Source organism: Stegastes partitus, unplaced genomic scaffold (assembly GCF_000690725.1).
Source record: "Stegastes partitus isolate 25-593 unplaced genomic scaffold, Stegastes_partitus-1.0.2 Scaffold2072, whole genome shotgun sequence".
NCBI classification, from domain to species: domain Eukaryota; kingdom Metazoa; phylum Chordata; class Actinopteri; family Pomacentridae; genus Stegastes; species Stegastes partitus.
In genome coordinates, this window is record NW_007579803.1 from 43,852 (window position 1) to 71,041 (window position 27,190).

General features: G+C 42.4%; 1 protein-coding gene across 2 annotated transcripts; it reads left to right on the forward strand.

The window, feature by feature from the left end:
* Positions 1 to 26,444, forward strand: LOC103373809 (solute carrier family 41 member 3). 2 transcript variants are annotated; one of them, XM_008303807.1, is made up of 10 exons: positions 1 to 399; positions 8,240 to 8,347; positions 9,521 to 9,592; positions 10,259 to 10,403; positions 11,380 to 11,526; positions 12,406 to 12,550; positions 13,720 to 13,799; positions 18,648 to 18,782; positions 20,388 to 20,536; positions 22,163 to 26,444. In XM_008303807.1, the coding sequence occupies exons 1-10, from the start codon at positions 88 to 90 to the stop codon at positions 22,334 to 22,336; spliced, it is 1,467 nt and encodes a 488-aa protein (XP_008302029.1). In that variant the 5' UTR covers positions 1 to 87; the 3' UTR covers positions 22,337 to 26,444. The 2 variants fall into 2 exon arrangements, with proteins under 2 accessions (XP_008302029.1, XP_008302030.1); XM_008303808.1 differs by lacking the exon at positions 1 to 399 and adding an exon at positions 4,423 to 4,741.
* The last annotated feature ends 746 nt before the right edge of the window (positions 26,445 to 27,190 follow it).

Sequence of the window (27,190 nt, forward strand, 5' to 3'; positions counted from 1 at the left end):
AGCAAAGTGCACTAAATCATCATCTGACCAACCATTCTGTGTCCTCTGAGTTAAGTCAACGCTGCCCCGCTTGACACAGCCACAGCCATGCCTGGTGAGGACAAACCACCGCAACAGAGCCGCCAGAGGAAAAAGAACAAAAAGTCCCGCTCCAAGGGGAAGAGCGCCGGTGGGAGTCCCAGCGCCCACCTGGGAGGCACCTTAGATGGACAGGATGACCTCATCTTACCCCCAGTGCCTCAGCCTCCTCCGAAAAAGCATGTGGAGGAGAGACCCAAAGTGCCTGTCGCCAAGTTGGAGGAGGAGTCGTCCGTTGCTATCTGTCTTCAGGTGGTTTTCCCGTACCTGCTCGCTGGGATGGGCATGGTGATGGCCGGCATGGTGCTGGACAACGTACAGGTGAGTGCACGGTCCTGGGGCTGCTTTTGAGGCATAATTTAAAGGTCATTAACACAACGAAAGAAAACACACCTCAACAGAACATCAACTTTGAAATGTGTATGTTGATGTTTCCTGTTACATCTTCAAAATATGTAAAGCAAAGTTGTCACAGGTGTCTAACCATCCATCCATCCATCCATCCATCCATCCATCCATCCATCCATTATCTATACACCGCTTAATCCTCATTAGGGTCGTGGGGGGCTGGAGTCTGAAGGCAGGTTCACCTGGACAGGTCACCAGTCTATCACAGGGCTACACTTAGAAACCAAACACACTTACATTCGCGTCTACTGACAATTTAGAATCACCAATTAACCTCAACATGTTTTTGGACTGTGTGAGGAAGCCGGAGAACCCGGAGAGAACCCACGATGCACGGGGAGAACATGCAAACTCCACACAGCAAGATTGCGGGTGTCCTCACCAGGACGTGAACCTGCGACCTTCTTGCTGTGAGGCAACATAGCTAACCACTGAGCCACCTTGCAGCCAAGTCTCTTACCAGATTCTGTGAAAAAAAAAAAAAACAAGCCTAAAAACTCGTTGATCTTGAGCATAACTGAGAAACATGACTGATTTCGCTCACAACTGTCACATGAGAAAAATTCTGCGACTATTCTGTTGAACTGCAGGCTTTGCTCACACAGAGCAGATGGGAGACAAGTATGGAAACTAGTCAAATATTCATACTACATTACAGAAAAAGCACAAAACACAGCTAATAATGAGCCTTTAACATGTGAATATAACCTGCGCATGCAAAAGAAGAGCCACAGCAGCACTGGCTAAAGCTGGAGTGATTCTGAATGTGCTGGAAAAAAAACAGCAAGGACGCTAAACATTTGGTAAATAAGCATATTGATATGTATATGATTTTCCCTTTATGTTGCCCTCTTTACATCACTGTGTAGTGGATACCTGTGTGTGTGCTCGTTGCATCTTTATCCTGTGCCAGACGTTCCTGGCATTTGGGCTGCAGCCAGCTGGACAGAGGGAAATCAGACACACTGCTGTCTGCTTTATGATGAGCCGGTGTCGCTTTCTTCCCCCCTTAGTCCTCCGCTGATAAACACACGTCTGTCCTAATGTGGCTTTTTCCCTTCATTCCATCTGTTGCTCATCAGTATTTCCTCCACTCTGTGGTATCGGTTACCCTCCTGCGTAGATGATTAGTCATGAGTTTGGCAGGGAGCTGTGTCCCAAAGCACAGGGGACGTACAAGGACACGCAGAGTAGCCTATCAGAGTCGAAGGCAGATAAAGACAAGAACACGACGCTATCAGAAATTAGGGTTGTTACTGTAGCCTGTGGCGGTGGCTGATCTTGTCTGAACGACCACATCCTGTTGTCGTACCGGCAGCTTTCATCCTACATGTTAAATCCTGCATCCCACTCGTGCCAACTGTTTTTGCAGTTTTTTGGTCATCGCCTTCCAACTTGCGGCTCACGCAGTTTTGACAAACTCGAACTGGATTACGTAACTGTGATGCAAATGCATCTCTTACGCCTTCTGAGCATTATCTGTTGGATTGAAAAGGACGCGGGGGACTTAAATCAATCCTGAGCTGTAGATTTTCTATATTCAAAGTATTGCACACATCATGGACATATTCCGTTGGGGATGATGTTGGGTAAATGAGGCCTAAGGCTTTCTGTAGTTGGACAACCTCACAGATGGGCAGGAATGACATTATGATTGGTGGACAACCCGCTGCACAACTTGAGCCCCGGACGTAGATGTTTAGATGAAAGAAAAAGACGAAGACGTTGTGTCTGTGGCCCAAAGTTGATGAAACCATACGCCTTGTCAACCGTCCTTCAACTTTCACACTTGATTGCCTTCTTAAGTTGTTGTTTTGGTGACTCAAAAAACGTGCACATAGTATGAGAGGTAATAATTGAAAGCATGAAGTATTGTTAGTGTAAATAAAATCTACAAAGTCATAGTGACTTGTATTAAAAGTTAGAGGAACTGATTCGACCGCATTCAGCTCCTGGTGCACTTCTAAAGCTAAAACTGCACTTCTGAATTTAAAAGGTTAATTAAAGTTTTTTAGAAATGCTAATTCTGCCAACACAGAGGATTCAGCCAGCTTGTGAGCTTGAAAAATCCCTCTCAGAGCGTTCTTACGTGGCAAAGTGAACTCGTGAAATTTCATTCCTAACGGAGCAACGGTGTCTTTAATGACAACCGATTAAATGTCAGTATATTTTGGCCTGTGCTGCTTTCATTTTGGCAATTCGCATTTCAGCTTTCCTTTATGACAATGCACTATTAAGTTGCTGCTGTACCCTTTAAAAGTCGCCTGAAGCAGAAGGTAAATGTCAGTTCAGCTGTTAATTGCTGCGTGAGTAAAGGTAGAAAGCTAAAATCAACTAAGATGTGGACATAAATTACAAGCAGAGAGAGAAAAAGGGATGAAGAGAGAAGTGATTAATAGATTATTGCGACCTGAAAAGTACTTGAGAACAGTTCTGCGTCGTACAGCACTGCATGTGTTTGCTCGTTCTCGGTGTTACGGGAGGAGATACATTACAGGAATCGCAGCGCAAATATAGCATGTAAGCCGGAGGTAGAGAAAGGAAGGAATGGATGGAGAGAAAGAATGAGTCACGATACAGAGAGCGAGAACAGAAAAAGATGGACGAGAGAGAGGGAGAAACGCAGCGAGACCGTCCGACGTAGAAAGCGGGATGTCACATGGCAAGGAGGAGGGAGGATGTGTGGCGGACACGCAGCAAGAAAAAGCGAGAGGGAGAGTGCGAGGCAGTAAGCCGGTCGTTTCCCTCATGAGTTTGCACAGCGCAGACAAGCCTGCCTCTTTCTCTGCTACGTCACAGCAGAGCCGAGTGGAGGGAGCAGGACTACGCTGATGCTGACAGGAGGAGAGGAACACTTGAGCCTGCCAGGAGCCGGCTGCTGCATCTTGTCAGTGGATCTCTTATTGACATCACGGAGCTCTTTTCGTTTTCTCTTTTTTTAACCCTCATTGTGAGCCTGCCAAAACAGAGAACGGCCCGGACTGACAAAAAACATAAGGGTTTCCGGCTGTTCCTGACTCTCGAGACCTTTTCGGACTATTCCTCATCGCTGTGCTCCCGTCAGTCACTGAGCTGTGACAGCACGAACTGCCGTCATTTGCAGGATACAGCTGAGCCTTTACTTTGGAGGTCAAGTGGATTTCAGACTGGATCAAATGGATTACATTAAACAAACACTAAACTCAACTAAAAGGACTTTGAACTAAATCACATTGATTCTGGAGGTCTCCAGGGCAACTGGACTTAATCAGGACTCCCGGAAGTCTGAACTCTTTACTGGTCCAAGTTCGTTCTCTTTAACCTGTATGTGGATGTTGGTGTTATCTTACTAACCTTTGTCAAAAAGCTTCATGTAAACTGACGTTTTCAATCTTTTCTTAAAACTGAGACTTTGACTGCAGATGCCGAGCATCAGTTGTTTGGAGAACATCGTGACCTATGAATCAGAAGCGGTGTTAATGATTGTGCTCCCCAGTGGTGCTGACAAATATCTCATCGTTGCTGACTCACCACTGGGCCAAAGATGCCTCGCTCCATTGACCTCAAGTTAGAGTTAAAGCCTTCAACTTTGATTTTTCCTTGGAGAAGAATGCATTTTCTTTAAATGCATGGAAAAGTCACAAGTGTCTTACTTGCTTGACTAGATTTCCACTTCTGAAGACAAAGCTGATTCCTTCAGTCTTCGCTTTTCTTCGATAATAATTATAAAAAGCTGATTGTTTTACTTGTGTATCGCCAAGAATGATTCAAGAAATGGCTGTGCAACCTCCTGAGAGCGGAACAACCACGTCTTCATAAATCCCGTCTCTCTGTTCCTGAAGAGTGGCCTCAGTGACTGCTTGAAACATTTGCCCTTTGCCTGTTTAAATCAAGGACAACAACATTGATTTGTTTCCCTTTTTTTTGTGCGCTCATCCTGGTTACTTCTGGTGAAACGCACGCCAAGTTTATTTGGACATATCAGAAGCTGATTTTTTGTGTTTACGCTTGGATTGAATCCACGCTCACCATGGGATAACTATACGTTGAACTGAGCGCTTTAAGCAACCCCTTGGTCAACATGGTGGTGACTCGTCTGGAGCTGGAGCTGCGCTACCAGGGCAAGAAGTTACGTGGCGTGACGTGGAAGCTGACTCGATCGGAGCATGGTTTCCTACCAGAGAGCTCTTGGCTCATTGCTGCACAGGTTATCGTGCCGTACCTGGTGTCGGGACTCGGAATGGTCTCTGCTGGAATCGTTATGGACCTTATACAAGTATGAGTTTATTTTCGAGAGTTTGATTGTTAGATACTCAGAATTGGGTACCATCTAAAATGTATGGATACTAGTGTCTATGTTATAGCTGGAACTCAACACTCATACCAAAACAATACTCTTTTTTTATATAACTTTAGCAGCTACAAATTATCCGAATCTCTATCAACTGACAAAAACATCAATACTGCTGATAGGACAAAACTCCAGATAACATTTAATGCTAGTTTTTTACTTGCAATGTGAGTGTTTTTACAATTCTACCCACAACTTCTGTGCCTTGCAACTACATAATGGTGAAGATATGGAGACAATTTCTTGGTAAATTGGCAGTTGTCTATGGTATGTTTAGAGTGAGGAAACTACAACACTTTAGTGAAATGTTGTGGCTAATACAGGGTCAAACCATAGTTGGACCAACTTCAGTCTCCTGCATGAAAGACTCACCTGTTGACCACGTTTGCCCCTTACAGGGTTGGTGGTGTTGGACATAACATCCGATGTAAATCCTACTGAGCTGAAACATGAACTGCGGGAAGAAACTGCATAAAATTAGCAAAATTTCGACTTGAATTTGAAAGTGTCACATTCTGCGCTGGTGCTTCATCCCAGACAGCTTTTCATACTCAGAGAATCAGAATGTAAGAATCATTGAGATTCTGTACACAGCCCAATGAAAGGATGGATGGGTGAGTGGTGGAATGGACTGACGACACAAAAGCCACTTGGCTGGACTGTAGACTGAGAGGCAGAGAGCGACTTTACCTGCTGCTGGTATGAGAATGAGCTCAGCTGACATCTGTTTCAGAAAAAAGGGTCAGAAAGACGTTGGCCTTTTATTCAATATTGGTCATTTGCTAGTCTGACTCGTTTACCTTTCTCATCCCTTCGGCTGCGCTCTGACCACGGTCGAACAGATTTAATTTGTTCAGACTAGAGAAAAATGTTTGATGAGTAAATTTGTTGGTTCGCTAGTATTTGCAGAGAGGATGGGAAGACGGAGTTCCTTAGAGACTGACAGATAACCAGGTTGATGAATGGACGTTTCGATGGACTGATCGATGTATGGAAATGTTATTAGCTGCTTCCCCCGTTGACAGTGCTGTTTTCTGATTAGCAGATGGAGCCTTCTGTAACATCCACTTTTCTGAGATTTCTAAATCAGATTTAGATGCAGTAGAGAGAGGAGAACCTTGGGATGAATGTGGACAGGTAATTCAATAAGTGATTTAGAGATGAAAGAGAAAGAAAGAAAGGAAGGCAGAGAGAGCAAAGTGTATAAAGATGTTAATGCCTTGGTATAATATAGAAGAAAAGAAATAGATTATTAAAAAATTATCTCCAGTGGTATGAGCATAAAATCTCAAATATGCAAAAAGTTCTAAATAGGTAATTATAACGTCTGTACAGAAGTAGAAGCGGCGGCAAGACAATGAGAGCAGGAATATCCTAAATATTGTCTTTTCTCCTGAGAAGTCTTGGCCGTTTTTTGGTGGTGTTGGCTTGAGACCCATCACGCTGACACTCAGGCGGCAGCAGGGTTGTACAGCAGAAGTGGGCCACGTCCCGAGATAGCCTTCCTGTATGACAGCCGTCAGCCAGACCTGCCGGACCAGAACTGAGAGGGATGCGTATAAATAGACGCACGCATATATGAACAAGCCGAACATACACCTCTACTGGTCACTGCACTGGCTTCACTCGTGGTCCCCTTAACTGTTTACTACACATTGGTGGGTGGAGCTAAAGTAGAAGTTTATAACAGGTAACTGGTGAAAAAGGAGCCATTGTGTTTGTCTGTTTTTCAACTTTCCTATCCTCTGTTTATCTGTCAAACTTAACAGGTGAACTGCTGGGGACCCAAGGAAGTGCAGGGTTGCGTTTTAAGTCATTTCGAATAGCGGGTAGAGCCTAAGACCAACTCGGTTCACGCCACGTCTGCAAGTATGCAAAGGTCCAGGAGGATCTGCTTGATGTAAATTTCATCAAAATGTGCGTCCATGCAAACAGTCCATGTGGCAAAGCAGCAGTGTACACGTAGATATGATCTACTTGACATGTATAGAATTGAGTCTTCCAAGCAGATTCTCGTGGACTAGAAAAGCAGTATAAAAGCTATTCTCAGCTGTTTGTGTCGGTATAATGAAGGCATAAGTCGCCCCTACTGCTCAGGTAAAACAAACTGTGGTACTGTGATAGTGTCACGATCTGATAACAGCATCAAAAGCAAAGAGCTCCAACGTTATCACCGATCAAAGAGTTTAAATACTGATCGTGACATCTACCTGACGCTGACATGCCTGTGACAGAAATCTGTGGCCTGTGGTTGTCTGTGGACTAAAGGACCACAAACATGGTCGCAGAGCGACTTCAAACTCGACACGGCGCTATCTTACATCCCCGGCAATACACCGGCTAAGTTTGAAACCGATCAGACGAGAAGGTTGTCAAGCAAAGCAGTGAACAGACAGACACACAGACAGAAATTCCTTCATGCATTAGTGAGATTAAAAGCCCTAATCCACATTAATGGAGTAATCCCCACTCTCATGTTCCGGGGCTGGAATTTTAATAGTTTCTATTATTAGCAATATCTACTATTACCAATGTCATAACGCAGCACAGAAGTTCCAGTTTTACTTAAACCCTGTCTGTGCCTGCGTACAAAACAAGATATTCAATAATGTATTTTCTGTGTATTCTTTAACATAAACTCATCAAGAAACACATACCTAGTTTGCTGTACACCATTTATTTATACTTCACTGTATGTGCAGCAGAAATTATTCTCTTGAAGTTCATAAAAGGGAACATTTGCTGAAAAAAACACACAACAGTTTCTACATTGCACCGCACAGGCTTTCTGGCCAAATGAGCAAACGTTTTTGTGTGCCAACCATGAATGATGCATCAAGTCTGGTTCCTGTACATGCTCTTATCTTTCATTTCTCCTTCCTGTCATTGCCATATCGCACAACTTCCTACTTTTTCTTTCCTTTTTCCTCCTTTTTTTCCCCCTCTCGTTTCCTGTTTGCTCCTCCTCTCCTCTGTAAAAACCCTCCACGCCTGTCACTGCTTCACATCACTTTGCTCTCGTCAGCTGCGTTGTTCTTTCATATGTGCATCTATTTAAAGATCTAAACTGTCTCGGACCTGCCAGTGGAAGCTGTAGTTGGAAAACACACAAGACCGACTCTGTGAACCGTGTGTGTGTCTTCTAAACCCGCTGAACCTGTGCGGTATGGCGTGGCATCAGACGATGCTCAGAGATGTGGAAACAGGGAAAGTAGGCTACTGGGTTAGTCTAGAATATGTGATGGTCTTATTTAACTGCATCAGTGAGGGACCAGGTTCATGGGGTACATCTGTGGAGGTGAAGACGACGTGTTTCTGTGCAAGAATAGAAAGATGTCAGTCTTAATTAGGGGGAAGTGCTCTTTAAAATTTTTGTTCACTGCTCTCTGACTGACTGTTTAATATTTAATTTGTGTGTTGCAGCACTGGGAGGTGTTTAAGGTGATCACAGAGGTTTTTATCCTGGTTCCTGCTCTGGTTGGACTCAAAGGAAACCTTGAGATGACCCTGGCTGCTCGTCTCTCCACTGCTGTAAGTGGACTAAGAGTTGCAATTATTTTTTTTGTATGAGTCAGATAAAACCTTTGGATCTTTGCTCCTTCTGCTGTATCACATTTGTCACAGCTACTTCTTATAAGATAATACATTTAAGATAAGATCAGCTGTATTCATCCTGGAGGAAACTGTTTTGCCAGAGTACAATAAACAAACAAAATGCACCACTCTACATCCTCTGTTGTGACTCTAATATACATGTATGTTTATTTTTTTGGCCGTGCATAGTTCCACCAGATTCAGTTGCACAAAATCAGTCCTCTTTAACTGTAGGATGATGAATGATGGTGGCTAATGCAACGTTTTCAATTATTCTGAATGACACTAAGATCTTGTTTTCGTGTTTGGCTTTACAGTTGGCAAAAATGGTTTTGCAGTCTTCTGCAACCTGCCAGAGTCTCACTTTTACAGTTTTGGCCGTCCTTCTGAAAGGTCTTATGATAATGCTTTCCTGACCATCTTCATTGTTAAAATCTGCTTCAGTCGGGGCCAGAAAGACAGGAAATGCAAAAGACTTTTTTTTTTTGGTACATGTCACATCTGTGTTTGCTAATCCTTTTGATTAATGCCCATATGTTACAGTGTAGATGTTTCTTGCACATGTGTGCGTGTTATAAAACACTCAACTTGGCACCTACTGGAACTGATATAACAGCGTAGACGGGAACACATGTGTTTAGGGGATAAGAGATTTAGAGAAATAAATCATACTGCAAGTATATTGTTTTTTTTCATCTGAGCGCACATTGGCTAAGTGTGTTGGCACCTTGACTGTCCAGGACAATTTAAAAGCACCTATAGATTATTTTATTACCACGTCTCTCCTAAATGCAAATATGTTCCTGGTTTACTTTTAGGACTGTTAGCCTTGTACTCACTCTGCTGATACCCCACTATTGTTTGTAGGCTGTAATTTCAAGTGCAACCAGACTCCAGGTTGTTAGAAAATGTGTTTTCCTTTGACTAGCAGAGCTGTTAATAGATTTTTTATTTAGCCTCCTAACTCAGACCTACTGTCTCGTTTGGGATTACTTTTTGTTTTTTAAGAATTTGCTATAATATATCTTACCAGATTGTAATTAACGAACAAATATGTCATATGATTTAAACGACTGAACCTGCATCCCTGTGGTGCATCCATGTTTTTAGGCCAACACGGGACAAATGGACGACCCTGATAAACAGTGGACCATGGTGTGCAGCAATCTGGCGCTTATACAGGTAACAAACGTAATGTATGCTGTAATTTCTCATAGTAAGTGGAGGCGGGGGGGATGCGCTGATACGGAGCTGCATGAGTGCAAACGATCTTGAGAGAACTATCAGTGCAGGTTTGTATACCACAATGCTGGCTTGAAAGATAACTTCCAGTTTCAAGGAGCTCGGTAGCTGAGGAATTATCCAACATCAGTGCACAGAGAAGAAAAAAAAAACTCAAACTATGATCCTGCCAAGATCCAACAGAGCACCTTTTGAGTATTTTTTTTAAAAAAGCCTTTCCAGCAAGGAGCAGCTGAAAAAGAACTGTGTGAAGAATGGCAGAACATCTCTTCACAGATTTATGACAGGCTGGTATCCTCCATGCCCAGAAGGATCCAAATCCAAACCCGTATAGAAAAATGTAAGAAAAAAAAAAAGGAATGCAATCTCACTTGTTCTGCATGAATCTGAAGCTTTGGGACCCAAATGTAGTCCATAGAACCTGTTTAGTATTAATATAAATGCAGACGAGGACTAAATCTGCACTTCAAACATCCCTTTAGTTTATTAATCAGGTGTCAGAGGATTATCTGGTGGTAAACTTTACTTCTTGGCATCATTTTTTCAGGTAAAAAAAATGGCAGACAATATGCTTCAGTCTTCATGTCTCTCTTTGCTTTTTTGCAGGTTCAGGCCACAGTAGTGGGTTTCCTCGCAGCAGTTGCAGCCATTTGTTTAGGGGCCATTTCTAGAGGAGGCGTCGAACTGGATCAGGCAGCTGTCCTTTGTGCCAGCAGCATCACCACTGCCTTTGTAGCTGCTCTGTCCTTAGGTAAGTAGCTTTTATAGATCTGAATACAGCCAAACATGTCTGACAGTATTTTATAATCACTTCTTCGTGTTTCAGTCAACGCTTGTTGCAAACTTCCCCAGACGGTCTTGTTGGAATGGGTGTCGAATCATAAACTATGACTCCGAGGATCAATTGAACTCTTTATTTATGATGTTCGGGTACCGAGACCTTCATCAGATGAAAATCTTTTAAAGCCCTGATCAACGCTTAGCCATGTGTTTAAATCCCGTCGTTATTTGTTGTAAATGAATTTTATCTAAAGAAGGTCTGAGGACAGAAACATTGTAAATAAATAAATAATTAACATTGTACATGATTTTAGGATTTTTACTTTATTTTGGCCTCACTGTGCCGTAACACTGCATTTTTATTTCTTGAAGTTCTTGATTAAAATTTGAAGAAAGCCTCATTTTTTTTTTCTGTTTGCTGCCGGGGTTTGTATTTCCTTCTCATCACTTTTCCAGACTTTTCATGGGAAAAAAATTCAAAATATATAATTTAATACAAAGAGATGCGTTTTAATCCATAATTTATTCTCGCCATAAATGTTCCACTGTTAAGCAGGATTGATGGAGGAGGGGAGTGAACTGACCTTGTTTTTGTCGGTTCTAACATTTTGAGTCTCAGCAGGGAGATACCTCTTTCCATTCTCTCCATTTTTAGTTTCTCTGTAAATTAATGGTTCTTTTTCTTGCTTTTTTTGTGTGGCGTTCTTGTTTTTCAGCGAACCATTCCTCTGCGTAGCTGGTCGATGCATGGACATTGTCTTTATAGATGTACAAAAAACAGTACGTTCCAGCTGAAAGTGTTCGTCAGCATTATGTTGTTTCATAATCCTTTGTCACAGAGGACGCTGAATTTGCTCGTTTGTCCTTTCCATTTACCTCGGTTGAAAGTGGGAACTTCCTGTTTTTGTCCTTTCACACTATCCGTCTTCATTCTTCCCTCCCTGTAGGTCTGGTGATGATTGGAGTGATCATTGGCTCCAGGAAGGTGGGGATCAACCCTGACAACGTGGCCACGCCTATCGCTGCCAGCCTGGGGGATTTAATCACCCTGTCCCTGCTGGCTGGGGTCAGCAGCACACTCTATGAATATATAGGTAAGAGAACTCGAGAGATGGCGTTAATTTGAGCAAATTAATCTCACATGTCCCTACAATGTGTCCTTCAATTTTTCAGCCTAGAAGGATGGTTCATTTCACAGTGGCTGTCTAACTCCTGGTTCTTCCCAGTTCTCAGGGTTATTAATGACATTAAACAGTAACATAAAATAAAACAAGAAGAACTTCGTGACCCCTATAGAACCTACCCTTTTCAGTTTATTCCACAAGATGGCACCAAAAGTCAAGTTTATTTTTCCATACTGCTGCTCCTTGTGATGCATGTGCCTGCCTCTGTTTAACTTTTGTTTTTTTTTCTGAGCAGCTTTATGTTTGTGGCCTGCAGATGTTTATCTGTTCTTGGGGTTGTGCAATAGTCCTGTATGTGAGCCTCTCGCCTTTAGTTTCAGTCTGGATCTAATTGTCTCGGATCAAACTGTTCTAACACAAGAACATGTTCATGTGCAAATGTTCATACTGCATGCAGACTGTAAATCCTTTATTTCCCACCTGTTTTTAACCTGACCTCCATTTTCAAGTATTCACATAGTGGATAAAACACCAGTATCATCTGCTAAATACAAGCCAATGCAATATTACAGCAGTAAACTGTACAATGGTAAAGTTCAGTGTTAGATGTTCGAGTGAATAACACGGCACCATAACACTGTGACTCCATATATTCAGCCTCTGTCGGGTATTTTCGTTCCTGTGTCCACCCCTTGTACCGACTGTGTACTTCTTTGCCAGTTACCGGTGCTGCTACTGCTTACAATTCATGGCTTTTCTTGAAGTAAAGCTGGTATTCCTTTTTGGTGACCATCAATATAAACAAGATAAACGTTTTTTTTCCCATCACTCTGCTCCTTTCTCTCTCAGATATATGGTACCTGTCCCCCCTGGTGTGCCTGGTCTTCATAGCTCTGATCCCTCTCTGGGTGGTGGTGGCCCGACAGAGCCCTCAGATCAGAGAGGTTCTCCGCTCAGGGTGGCAGCCTGTTATCGTGGCCATGTCCATTAGCAGGTATACACTTACACCCATTTGTATTTTTTAGTTTTAATTTAAACACTGACTGCCTAAAACCTGCTGGTAGGTTGAAACGGCCTGATTCTGTTAAAACAGGAAATTGAAACCATTTGTAACTCACATGACAAAAAAAATCAGGGACTATTTGGCTGAACTGCAGCCTGTGTTTACACAGAGCAGATAGGAGACACATTTGGAAACCAATTCAAAATGTAGGTAGTAAATTATCCATCATATGCTGAGAAACCATTTCTATTTCCAGTATTGCAAGAGTAGAGTCTAGGAAAAACGCTGTACAATTATGTTTTTTCAAAATAGGCGGATTGCAGAGAAAAATCAGTCCACAGTGAGTAAAAATGCAAACATGTCTGTCTTGAGAATGAGACCCCGTGTCTCAATGAGAAAATCTGTATAAATAAAGCAAATGATAATAATAAAAAGTGTGACAGGAGCAAAAAAGAAGTACCCAGAAAATGTTTGCTGTTCAGGAGGTTAAATTGTTTTTGTTAACCTGACATTTTACAAAATAAAAAAAAAGAATATTCAAAGTACAATTGGTAAAGGTAGTGCTATGAGGCAGACTGTTTATGACCTTTTTTGGGGGGGTCATGCATGTACATACTGACATATGTGTGACACCGTACACGCTTGTGCCACTGGTGTACCGCCTTTGACTGATGTGCAGATGGTAGTAATACGCTAAGATGTAAAACCTTAAAAATGGCTTTGTAATGTTTTCTAAGGAAGGAAATACGTTCTACACACATGGAAACATAATGGTGAGTCACACCGAGCATAAGCAGAACTTTAGTCTAGACAGGGCTCGTTTAATGAGCGATAAGACTGTCTGGTTTTGTGACAATCATTTTGAGCCAAACTAATTATTTTTTTATAAAGCAGTGTGCAGAAATAGCAAATTAAGTTATTTATGCAGGTAAAGATAAACCATGGCTGGGCAGTGAAATGTTCTGTCATCTAATGCCTCTAGTTTATTGTCTTTTTTGACTTTAAATGTACACAATGTAGTTTTGTATGCTTTGTGTTTTGTCAGTCTTTCTCTTTGCTGTACTCAGGTCTCTCTTGCAAACGTGATCTTAAACTCAAAGAGATGACCTGGTTAAACAAAGGTTGTCTATAAAGAGTTCTGATTCTCTTTCTGATTCCAGCTTCGGAGGCCTTATACTGGACAAGACAGTGAGTGATCCCAACTTTGAGGGGATGGCTGTCTTCACCCCTGTCATTAATGGTAAGCTGATCGATCTTTAAAAGCTTAAACGATGCCATTCCCAAACTTTCCTGCACACGGGTTTGTGTGAATTTATGATCCTTCCCCTAGCTACTTCAGCTGTTTAGGAACCAGTGTGAGTTTGCGTTGGCTGATGATGGAGATCAAAAGATTTATTTCAAAAGTGAAGGGGACGAAAACAGCGTGTGTGCAGCGGTCGTAGCAAAACAGGCATCGATCACACAAAATGACTATTTTCTTGTTCTAGCAGCGTCACTGACTCTGTGGAGAGATGAGCATTCTGTCCGGTCTTTAGCTGCAGATGGAAAAACACCATCTCCAGGACAGTAACGCTCATCAGAGCCGCAGATTCAGTAGTTGTAGTTCCACAGCTGGGATTATTCTAATCCGTGGACTCGTGGACATTTTCCAAGTCTGCCACCAGCGGGTCTAACTCATCATCAGTAAAGCAGTAAGCATCAGCAGCAGCAGTGATTTGTAGGTTTTTTTTTACTCATCGGTCAGCATAACTCTCATTTGCAGGCTGCAGGAGGCCTGCTTCATTTGTTATTTCTCTATAAAACTTATTTTATTCTCCAGCTGGCTTTGTCTGGGTGTATTTTGAGCAGCACAGGTGCTTCTCAGTAATCATAAAATATATCATCATAATATCACAGCCTATTAAAGGATTATATTATAGCAACACTGCAGGCTGTGTTTCTATGATTCCTTTTTGTGAGAGCATGTTGCTGCTTGTCACCTTTAAATTACAGTAGATTATAGTGCGTGATAGATGTCGGCTACGTTATAGTTCAGTAGTGCTGATTGCTGACAGCGTAATAGGACGTGTAGCCTCCAGTTTAAGAGAGAGAGCCACACAATGTTCCTGCACGCTATTTATCACTAAGTCAGAACGCTGCTTTGTCACTTTTTGAACCAAAGCCAAACCTAGAGACTTTCTATTGAGCTTATCTACACTCGCAGGACCCACATGTCACTAACCACCAGTTTCCAAAGTGCGCTGTTCTTCCGGACGTACTGTCCTCTTTCAGCCTCCGTCCTCTTTTACTGTTTGATTTACCTCCTCGTATGTCGACTCCGTTTCCAGTAAATGTGACCAAACTTCAAACCGAAACAACCTCTTATAACGGTCCAACGGGGTAATCTGCCGTTGCGTCGAGCTGCTGATTTTGGCTCAGGCACGGAGACAAACGGGTGCAGAGCAGATGAACCTGCAGGTGGTCGCTCAGCTGGCGAGTACGATGCTGTGTGTGATACTGTCATACAGTGATATGCATCCCCCCTTGACTCCTTCACCATCAGAGCTGAAGGTTGAAGGTAAAGGAGTCTCCATGCACCAGCCAGCTGGAGGCTCAAAATGATGCTTCAGCAACCAAGATAGCTGAGGCAGGCTTCTCCCTCTTAGTAATAGTAAGAGCTTTCAATGAGGTGCAGAGACTAACGTTTCAAAACACCTCTTCTTCAGGGTAAAACTGTCTGACTGTTCATTGTCTTTTTTGTTTTAAGTGTCCCATGATTCCTTGCGGTTTGAACCAGCCAGCTGGGTATTGATTAAGTTTTTTTCTACAAAATCCTTTTTTGATTGAAAGACCAAAGCCACATTCCTCAAATATTGAAATCTTGGCTAAACACAAGCAGCTGCACAAGAAGTTTGCCAGAATAAAACGCCACCTAAAATTGACAACATTATTATTTAAACCGCATCAAGAATAAAACCGACCAGACAGTCATTCATTCATTGGCAATGGACCTTTACAGACACATTTGAATCAGCGCCGTACAAGTCTTACGGCACACGGCCACACCAACAATGCAAAAAGCAGTCCTTGCTGAAAATGAATCATCTTTCCTGAGTAATTTCATTTATTTTTTTGCTCCAAGATGATTATAATTACCTTTATGAAATGAGCTGAAACCAGCGGTCGTCTGGAAGGCAGGAAACCTGACTCCGCCATTAGAGCCAAGTGTCACATATGCTTTTAAAGCATACATAGTTCGAAGTTAATGGGCTAAAACGTGCAGAACGACCGACATGTCCTGTAAATGAAGCCTCAAACCCACTGGAACATTTTGAGAACCACCGTCTTCAGATGCACTACAGCCAGATGTCAAACATCAAACTGTTCTGTTGATGTACAGTTCTATTTTTACAGTCTCTAAAGGAAAAGTTTTACACGGCTTACAAAAATGTAGGAGTAACATCAATATTACATACTGTTGGGCCGACGCTTGAACAATCCAGTGTCAGCAGCTGTAGCATCCGGGATCCGTACTGTCTCCACGCTGAGGACGGGGCTGTGTGGCGTTAATGCAGGTGGCACAGGAGCAGTAACTTCAGCAATGACTTAGACCTTCTGATCATCCATCCATCCATTATCTATACACCGCTTAATCCTCACTCGGGTTGTGGGGGGCTGGAGTCTATCCCAGCCGACTTAGGGTGAAGGCAGGGGACACCCTGGACAGGTCACCAGTCTATCACAGGGCTACACTTAGAGACAGACAACCACACATAATTCACACCTACGGACAATTTAGAATCACCAATTAACCTCAGCATGTTTCTGGACTGTGTGGGAGGAAGCTGGAGAACCCGGAGAGAACCCACGCTGCACGGGGAGAACATGCAAAAAATTCCGGTGCCCCCACCGGGACGCGAACAGGCGACCTTCTTGGTGCGAGGCAACAGTGCTACCAACTGCCCCACCTTGCAGCCCTCATCTGGAACAAAGCTTGCATATGTTGCACTTGCGCGAGGGACAGTCTCAGAACTTTTCGATCAACCCTCGCACATAGCCATCAAGTATCTACAGTCATCCTCAAATGTATTCAAACCCTCCCATTAAAGAAAAGACAAAATTCACAACAGTCACTCAAATAATTAGAAACTGAAAAAAGTAATAATAAATAAAAATTTGCTAAATTATTATTTAGTGAAATATGACATTGCTTTTGAATTGTTGTTGAAAAGATTAATTTAAAAAAAAATATCCCAGACAAATTAGAGCACTTTGCTGATGAGCAGTGGGCCAAAATCAAAACACCTGACAATTTCAACTTAATTCACTGACAGCTGTTTTTTTCCTTCTTTAATGGGAGGGTTTGAATAAATCTGAGAACGACTGTAAGATGCCTTTAACAGGGTTCTTTTTCTAAAACAAGCATTAGCCTCATTAGCTATGTGGCTTCAGGTATAAGCCAACACAAAAGCTGCTTCGCCTGTTGTTTCAAAAATTACTAAAGTGGTAAAGCGTAGCTATTGATTTAATAAATGCTAAATTCATTTTAGTCATCACAGCCAACTACAGTCCTGTAATGAAATGTTTGAAGGCCATATAGACGTGTGAAATAATGAACACCAAGTATGAGAGGAGAGAATCACTGCAAGGCCTGAAAGGAGAAATAAATGGAGCATGACAAATAATCAGGAGCAGAGGGAAGAACAAAGGGGAGATGAAACGGCATTTTACGGTGTGTGCTGATTTTGTAAATGCAGCTCCTTTCACCATAACAAAGTCCCGATCAGCTGGTAGATATCAGAGGATAAAACAACGTCTGAGGCTCTGTACTTACTTTGTACCCACAGAGAACTGATTTTCAACCTATATTGATGTTTGCAAATGATAGAGAAAAAAAATGGATGCACAAAAAAAGAAGCAGCCTTCAGATGAAGTGGTTTAGCTGTGAGGTGATGCATGCGGAGATCCACTGAGTATAGGAGAGGAGTCGATATAAACCGCTAACGGTGCACACCCAGAGTCCTGGCACAGCTGACAGGACCTTCAGTAACCGTCAATGTCACTGTTTCTCATTTAGGTTTTATCCGTCTTCCTGCTGTTTCTCAATCCTCTCTCTCTCTCTCTCTCTCTCTCTCTCTCTCTGTCATTGCACCACTCTGCTAAATTCTAAATTTGCCAATCTGGTTTGAATTTCCCATTTTTTCCCCCCTCACTGGCTTGCATATAAAACCAGTATCATGTTAACTCAATGTTCCCCCAAAGTCTTTTCCATCTCACTAAAAAGAACATCTGTGCCCCCTTTTTTTTTTTTTTGGTAGGGTGGAGGGGGGATACTTGGAAAAAAGGTGTTTGATGTGATGTGAATTAGGCACAGATCCACTTGTCAGCACCGTAATGAAAATAGACTTTGAAACCCAGAGAGATCTGGAAAAGTTGTGTTGCATTTAACAGAAACGCAGCTTTGAAGAATCAGCTCACACCAGAATGAAATGATAAAAAAAATATCTTATCTCTGTTTAACCCATCTGGGGCACATATTAAAACCTGAAAATCAGCGATCAGGCAGCTCAGGCATCTTGACACCGATTCAAGCTATCTGCCAGACTGTGACACATAATGATTTTTGCACAGCCAGAGTCGCATTTCACTGTCGGAACCTCATGCCTGCAGGAACACGGAGTTTCTTTTCCCACATACATGTTGCTGCTCTCGATACTTTCAAAGGTGTTGGTGGAGCTTTTGCTTGTGCCTTTTCTCGTATTTTGTTTTTAGCTGCCGTGCTCTGGCCACTTATTAGAGCGAACCGTGCTCGCTATAAAGCCAGCCTGGATCACAGCTGAACCAAGAATGTGCCACCACTTTGGCCTCATTTGTGTGCAGGCAATGATGAAAGAGGTTAAGCGATTGCTGGTTTTTAAACCTGTGTTTACTATCCCTTCTGGGAAAGAACTCCGTGCTTAAGCTGATTATGATGATCCAAAATCAATACCAGCTTTGTCGGCCATTTTGCCGGGGCGTTTTTGAACACGTACGTAATGCATTAAGTTGCGATTAGCAATTTAAAGAGGTTGCTCTGAACTGTCCTCTTGTCTGTTGTTTCCATGTGCAGGAGTGGGTGGTAACTTGGTGGCCATTCAGGCCAGCAGGATTTCGACCTACCTGCACTTCTGGAGCATCCCGGGGGTGTTGCCCTACAAGATGAGGCAGCACTGGCCCAATCCCTGCATCACCTTCCTCTCCTCAGGTACGCCCATGTTGGCTGCACATTATCTACACACCTTTATATTTAACCATGGGGCTTTTTTGCCTTTCTCAGTAGCATTTGTTGTGAATTGTTGAAATGTTTCTTTCATCTGTTCCTGCCGTATTGTGCATCCATAACACATGTACGCTTAATAATAGCGCTGCCACAGTTAGCTGACATAACTGATGACGTGGATGCAGAAAGCGCTGACACATGTTTTTGCTTCAGTATCACTAAGTAGGTTTCGCATCATGTCATCAGTCGTTTCTGGTCAGCTGCAGTCGGCACAACGGTTTGGTTTAGTCTACAGTAGCAGCAGCTGCAAAGCCTGATTCAGTTCAGAGTAAAAGTTTCCAAAGTGTGGAAGTACTTTAAATGACAACAAGGTGGTTTGTACACCGTGGGAGTTTGGACGGCGGCGCACTGCAGCTCTCCAGCTCTCTGTGCTCACATTTACTGCAGCTGAATTCTCAATAATGCTCCTTTCCTTTACGTATATTTCTTTTTCTGACAATAGAACAGGTATGAAATAGTGACTGAAATGTGTCCAGCAGTCCCTTCCAAGCTGCTGAAGCAGAGTTTAAAAACGACGGCCGTGCTGTGAATTGTGTGACATTTCCTTAGAGTTTAGGGCTGCTGTCAAAATCAGAGAAGGATTACACAACAGGGAGAAAGGGAGTTGTTTTAGCAACTATCCACCATGTTAATGTTACAGTAATGTACATGTTGAACTGTTTTACTTTGAGAGGTTTTATCAAAGCTTTGACTTACATAACCACACTGATGTTTCCAGTTTAACTTTCCAGTTTTGCACTTCTGTAATGTGTAAATCTTTACATTTCATTTCTGCTGTGCATTATACAAAGCCATACAACTTTATGAAAATTGTCATAGTTAGCAGTCCTGGTGCTCACTTATGGTGACGAACCCACAGAAACTGATTGATGAATGACTCTCATTGTTTTGAACTTAGTGCCAGCTGCTTTAACGTCTTGGTTCCCTGTTTTATCAAGTTAACGGCTTTATAGGGTGATAAAAGTGACGGATGTTGCGTTCTCAGCTTGTTCCGATGTTGCAAAGTGACCAAACAATAAAATAGTGTGGCGCTGCTTTTATGGTTTTTGGTTGTGGGATAGTATTGAGTTAAGGGACGATGTGTAACTTTGTGGTTTGGTAGCGTAGCGGTTGTTCTCTTAGAGTCCAAACACTGGTGAAGGAAGAGCAGTGGGTGGATGTTTAAATAACAGAAAGAGGAGCAAAAACACCGAAATAGAACATGTCTGTGAAGATTCTCAGTCATCCAGGTTGTGGTTATTCTCGTAGTTTGATCGTCGCAGCTGGACTTGCTTGAGTTCCTTGAAGACGTTCCACCTTCATCCAAGAGGCTTCATCAGTTCTGACTGACTAGTTGGGAGTTCCACATATTTATATCCTTTAGGAGTCATTAACACCTGAGTTTTGGTTTCAATTTGGGGTTTGTTGCTCCTCCCCCTCATTATGTGCGTCATTAGTACTCCCCCTCCCACCTAAAGACCTAAATAGAACATGACTAAGGCAGCCTCCCTCTGTACCAAACTGAATGAATGTCTCCTGTGTGTCTCCAAGGGGTGAACTCCAAGTCAGCTCGAGTGCTGCTGATCCTGGTTGTACCTGGTCACCTGGTCTTCCTCTACGCCATCTCTCTGCTGCAGGGAGACGAGGCTCCCATCACTATAGCCTTTACCGTCTGCTACCTGTGTGCTGCTCTGCTGCAGGTAACCTGATGTTTCCGTGCTCCACTTTCACTACAACACACAGAGGAAAAGATTTAGATTTAGACTACCGAATGAACTCACTGGCCCTCAGCTGGCATCAACAGTCAGACACAAACTGTGAAAACCAGCCAGAAGGTACATTATAAGACTTTTTACAGTCTGATAAAAATGGCTGCTACCACCTGTCACCTACCTGTGAAGTGACCCGCGCCAGGTGTTGGTGTTTCAGCAGCTCGCTGAGATTTGTTCCAGGACAGAACCGAATGTACGCTGCACTCCTGCCACAGTCACCTTTCTGACCTCCTCAGCGTAACTTCGTGTCAGCTGTTACGCTTGTAGAAACTCCAGACTGATTAACCCTCCGAACCCCAAGCAGATTTTGTCACATTTTCACTCGCTGTGGGCTCATTTTCCACTGCAGTATAAAGTCCTGGTTCTCTGTGGAAACAACCACGAGGAAGGAGAGAGAGCTCCTAAAAATGTCTTCTGTGCAGTGTAACAAACTTAAAATGAATGGAATCAACATATGCAGCGTTTTCCCACACGTGTTACCAATGGTGGAAACAAAAATTGTGACTTTAGCTAAAAGAGATATTTTAATACTTATATTTTTAATTTAATTCCATGATTGTGTCCTATCTGCTCTGTGTAAACACATCCTGCAGTTCAACCAAAAGGTCCCAGAATTTTTGTCATGTGACTGTTGCTCTAAGCTGAGTTTTCAATTAAAACAAAAAATAAACCAATTTAAGCTTAGATTTGGTTTATTTTCTAAAAGGTCACAGTCGAGTCAACATGTGTCTTTCAAACCCAAATGACAATTTACGGGATTCAGAGCAGCGTAGAATGATTAAATGATTTGACTGCTTTATAGATTCATATCAGTGGCCTGGGTTGTGTGGTAAAATAACACAATACTTCAATTGTTTTACCTCTTGTAACTATTATTAGCTGTCTGTTCAAACCATTTAACCACTGTAGTGATGTGTTCCAACTATCTATTTGAGGTGTTTATCTATTACCGTAAATTCCAGACTATTGAGCACCTGAATATAAGCCACACCCACTAACTTCAAAAACAAAACTAACTCGTTCGTTGTCGCTCTCAATATCACTTTCATCTCGAGGCAAATTCGTAAAAATCCATAAATTGGCCGCATCATTGTTTAAGCCGCAGTGTTCAAAGAGTGTGAAAAAAGTGGCGACTTATAGTCTGGAAATTACGGTAATCTTCACTAATGGAATTGTTATCGCTTATTTGAAATATATGTCGATACTTTAAGCTAATTTTTTCCAGCATTACCTTTAGCTAACTATATTACCAATGATTTAGTTACTTCTGACGAACTATCCCGACTTTTCCGCGTACATACTGACCTATTGTGGTATTAACACCACATTTCACAACTGAACCAGGTTGACATGATGAGTTTGTAGTCGTTTTTGGCTGTCGTTCTCCCCGTTTTTTAAATGAGTTCCTCAACAGCTCTTCAAATTTCATCATCAAGGCGTCCTTGGGGATGCAGGTGCATCACTTGTAGTCGCTGTGTTTAGATGCTCATGTTGATCCTCCCATGTTGAACTTGGAACCCCAGCCACTTCAGTCCCGTTGTGCTCTCTCTCCAGGTGGCGATCCTCCTGTACGTCGCTGACCTCATTGTCCGTCTGATGTGGAGACGGAGCCTGGACCCGGACAACTTCTCCATCCCCTACCTGACCGCCCTCGGGGACCTGCTGGGCACCGGCTTCCTGGCCCTCTGTTTCCGCTGCGTCTCATTGGTTCACAGCTGGGGTCTATAAATTCGTCCCGTGAAGCCCCTGAACTCTTAGCCAGCCACCGTCTTAGCGCGACGACTTGTTGCAGTGACAGAAATGCTTTTGATTGGACAATTTTCTGATCTTCATCACCGGGCCACTTCATACCGAGGACTTCGTCTTCATCACAAATTCAAACAGCGGTGGAGAGACACCCAAACATTGACACCCGTCCATCAGGGGGAAGGTTTTTCTGCCTGAGCGCATTCACGTTAACCAAACTAATTCTTTTATTTGAGAGCAAAAGACTTCTGTCCTTTGGAACATCCATTACAGCATATAGTTTGTAATCATTCCACATGATATTTTCTCCTGCAGTAGCTCAGTTTAATTTGGATCCCTGTGTGGCCCCCTCATCGCAGCATATCAGAGGAATATGTAGCAACTTATCATAGCAGTAAGACAACATAGCAGCATATCGACTGTGGAGTCCGGTAGAAGTTTTAGGGGTTTTTTTTCTTCAAATGGCCTTTACTGTGAACATTTGGTCTGTTTGTGGACGTTCATTTAACCTTGCAGATAGACAGAAAATCCCCGTGTTGGGGTGTGCTGTACTATGCATTAATGCTGGACGCTACGGAGGCTGACATATCGTATGCTAACTGGAATTTTCCTGAATGTCGAGTGTGGAATCTTTTGTTTGGGATGAATGTTGTCTTCATGCACACCGGATTAATTGCAACAGAATGTTTTGTCACCTCATGAAAAACATCCCATCTCCGTTATTTATCATAGAATGTACTTTATCTAACCAAAACCCTCCATTTTAATGCTGTTTTCTTCGGATTATTTTTTGTTTTTTTGTGCGGTAGTGAGACGGACGGAGGAGTAGGGTTCGTGTTTAAGAACGGTTCGTTAGAGAACCTTTGACAAAATGAGGTCAAGAGAACAGAACTGACCACAAAGACTGAGGAAGGGAAGTTCTTTATATCTATAAATGTGTTCACGATCCCTACTTTGTATGCTTCACCAAATGACGCACAGAGCTAGAATGACGAGTGGGAAAAATGCACTTAAAGTTTTTCGTAAACGAATTATTTGATGTTTTGGGAAATAGACAAGAGTTACATGAGAAGGTCAAAGACGCTTGTACACTGATTATGAAGCTACTAATTAACACAAATTGTTGCCCTGTGACCAGCCAAAAGGTTTCTCAAGGAAATGAGAACAAACGTATTTCCCAAAATGTCAAACATTTCTTTTTACGATTTGGAGAACTGCATCTAAAACCAACTTGATGAGGCAACAACAGTCGTCTTCTGCACCCGAATCCCTGCTCCTTTAAAAGAAACTCACCAAAACACCAAACAGGCACGTGTGAGAATAGGAGGGACTTGTGCCGAGCCTCCAGAAGATCCAATATGCAGACGATGTAGTGCTTTTCGTTGCACATACGTGAGGTAAATATAGTGTCATCAATTGACAACGTTACAGTAAGAAGTATAAGCGAGGAGATTGTCAAATTGTACATCATATTAAAAATAGTTAAATTCCCAAACACTTCATCACCTGTGTTCCAGAAGACTGTGAAACCAGAAAATGTGTCGTCGTACACCGTTCTCTACTTGTGTAGCGAGCTCAAAATTGAAAAAAATATTTAGAAATATTTAATTTATTAAGAATTTTGTGCCGCTGCTTGATGTTAAAAAAAAGAAGAAAAAAAAAAACAGACAGCAGAGAACTCCTATTAATGTTTTCCAGTACTACATGCTGCAGAGGATCCTGGATATTCGGCCACAGAGGTTAGCAGTCCCTTTAATGGAGTGTTGACGAAGCCTTAGTGTACCGTGTTAAGTTTCCCGAACCACATAACCTCGTCATCTAGCCGTGAGTGTGTATACATGCACACTCCTGAAGGTGTGTTCAGACAGAAAGCGAAAGCCTTGCATCATTCGCACCAATTTGACCGCCAGATAGTTCAGCTCGACCTCCGACTGAATTCAGAACTCCCCCTCGTGTTCAGTTCTTGGTTCTACTCCCTCCTCTCCCCAGTTTCTTTCCCCTTTTGTCTCATGCATGCATTAAGCAAATTCTTAATTTGCTCTGCTGAAGTGATCTGAGACATTTTCAGCCCGTGCAGATGCTTTTGCGCCACCCTGGGGGACTTTGCATGCAGTCTAAAATTGGCCTCGCATCCTGTGTGAACACAACACAACACTCTTAATTCGTTTAGAATCATGTTAAAGCAGCCTGACAAGCAAATTAGACACATTTTCATTCACAGTAAGTGACACAGGATACTTAGTAAAAACTACTAAAATCAGTTATTTCAGAAACTGACTCCATATTACAGATATATTAATACATTTACATTTCTTGTGGGTCGTTCGTTTTGTTCTCCAAAATTTACACTATATGTCAAAACAAGACTGAAACACAAACGTGTAAACGCACTCATTAAATCACACGGAACATCGTTGCTGCTTCCTGTTATACTAGTTGTACCAATTTTTCTGAAAACAACCTGTCGTGTCATCGACTGAATATTTACGTGGGTACTTGAGTACGACTAGCGCTTTGCTAAAAGCTCATGTTGTGACACTGTTACACACTTAGAAGGTAAATGACTTGTAGACCTGTACTTGAATCACAGTTTATTTCACTCGAAGCTTACTGTAGAAGTGTTAACTGTGATACTGTGAGAATTAGACCACAGCTAAGGTTGTGTTGCACCAGCAAATAAGTGTACCGGGCTGGACGATAAAACCTCAAATCCGTGTCATTATCGGTTTGCACATTGACATAGATAACGATGAATGTAACAATACGCTTTATCAGAGAATACATCCTTACTTTTTATTGCCATGATTGTGTTTGCTCACTTCTGTTTGTCCTAGTTGTGTGCAGTGATCTACAGACCTCTGGATTATCTGGTTATACGTCTCTGGTTCTGTTAAAGTTAATGGATAGTTCATTGTTTTTGGGAAAAATGTTCATCCATTTGATTGGGCGCCTTCCTTTGGAGGTGTTCCTGTTTCTGTTGGTGTTCAGATTCAACAAAAAGCAGATGTAATGCAGTGATTTATAAACCTGAGAGGCAGAATTTTTAAAACGTTGACTAGAGCAACGGCTAACTTTCCACCTAATTTAAATCTTTTTAGCGTTTGGCTAAATGCAAACCATAGACTGCTCATAAACTATGGAGTTAGCCTTTAGGTCTAAAGAGTGAAGCCAATGCAGAATGCGGAAGTGCCTTACGCCTGCATTCTTTCTAACAGCCAGCAGGGGGCGACTCTCCTGGCTGTCAGAAGAAGCCGAGTTGTATAGAAGTCCATAAAAAAAGAACCCTACTTCTACAGTAAATACTTTCCGAACGGTGGTCTCAAAGGCTACTTTCAAGACTGCTTAAATGCAGCATAGCGTTCATTTTGCAAATTATGGTCCCGTTTAGAGTTAAATAGGAGATAAAACAAGGCACGTCTTAAGGCGGGGCTACCGGGTGATTGACAGATCGCTGCTATGTCACCAGGCAGTGTCATGTTTAATGTCATCAGGGCCACAGCTTGCTCATTACGTCTCATTTAAATGACTAAGACGGCGACGGCCCAATTTTAAACTCCACAAACCAGTGAGTGACGTCAAGGTGGATTTTTCTTTCCCAAAATGCTCCTTTAAAACCTGCGGTTTATCATCCAGCCCTATGATCTATTTAAAAAAAAACAATAACAACAAAAAAAAGAGTTTGATGCTGAAGTATCGAACTGCAAACTTGCACTTTTGTTTTCTTAGTAGTCTGAAGTTGCCTTGAAAACAAAAATTAATGTCAACTGTGTGGTGACTAACATCTCGTCGACGTACAGAAAAGACGCTTTATTTAAATGTTGCAGCCGTCCTTTCTCTTTATTTATTTCAGTAGGTAAAACTTTGTACTGTACTTCAATGTTGACACTGCCACATTACGAATTTAGGGGGAAAAAAAGCCTTTATTTTCTAACCTCCCTGTGTTCACCGTCGCCTGAGCTTCCACACCCACACTGTGCTGTCCTATGTGTGCGCAAAGGTGAAGTGTGAAATGAAAACGTTTGGTGAGCGTCAATGTGATTTTTGTGGCTATGAACAATTCTATTTTAATAAAAACCAACAGTGGAGTGTAGTCTGTGTTTCCTTTGCCAAGCACACGTGTGGTCATTTATGGTCATTTTTCACTGTTTTAGTATTCTGCAGGTGGAACAATGACACTAGCTAAGCTCACAAATTGTATTAAAATGACAGAAAACAAGGAAAATATCGTGCGTTAGTACTTCTACGTAGCAGCAGGTGGTGCCAATTCTGCAGCGGGGTGCCATCAAACCACAGCAGAGGACTTCAGGACAAGATGACATAATGATAAGATGCTTTATAACATCGATGGTTAACTTCTTGATGCAAAAAACTTTCTTCCTGCATTTCAACGCCCCCAACAACAGGTTGTCTTTGCACACATTGTGAGATCAAGCCCTCACAATGTTGCATTGTAGAGAGAAACCCAACACATCCAACGCTTTCCTTTGAGCATCTCTTTGGTGACAGTGGGAACTAAAACCCCTTCGACCAGGCTCGGAGGATGGCCGTCCACCTCGACAGCGCTGCAGCCGTTGAGTATTAGTGTGTTGAGGAGAAAGACCAAAAACAACTTTATGAAAAGCTTCCTCTACAATCATTTAGCGTAGGCCCCTTTACACCCACTATTAAAACCCGTTTGCAAATCAGCTGTACTTGTGTGAAGAGGACGAGGCGGAGCTATCTGGCCTTTCCAAGCTGCTGTTTTTCTTCAGAATGCGGTTGCGATGTGCAAATTGCTTTAACACCTGACTGATATCTGCACATCATCTCTCTAATCTGATCTTAACCGCAGCCCGT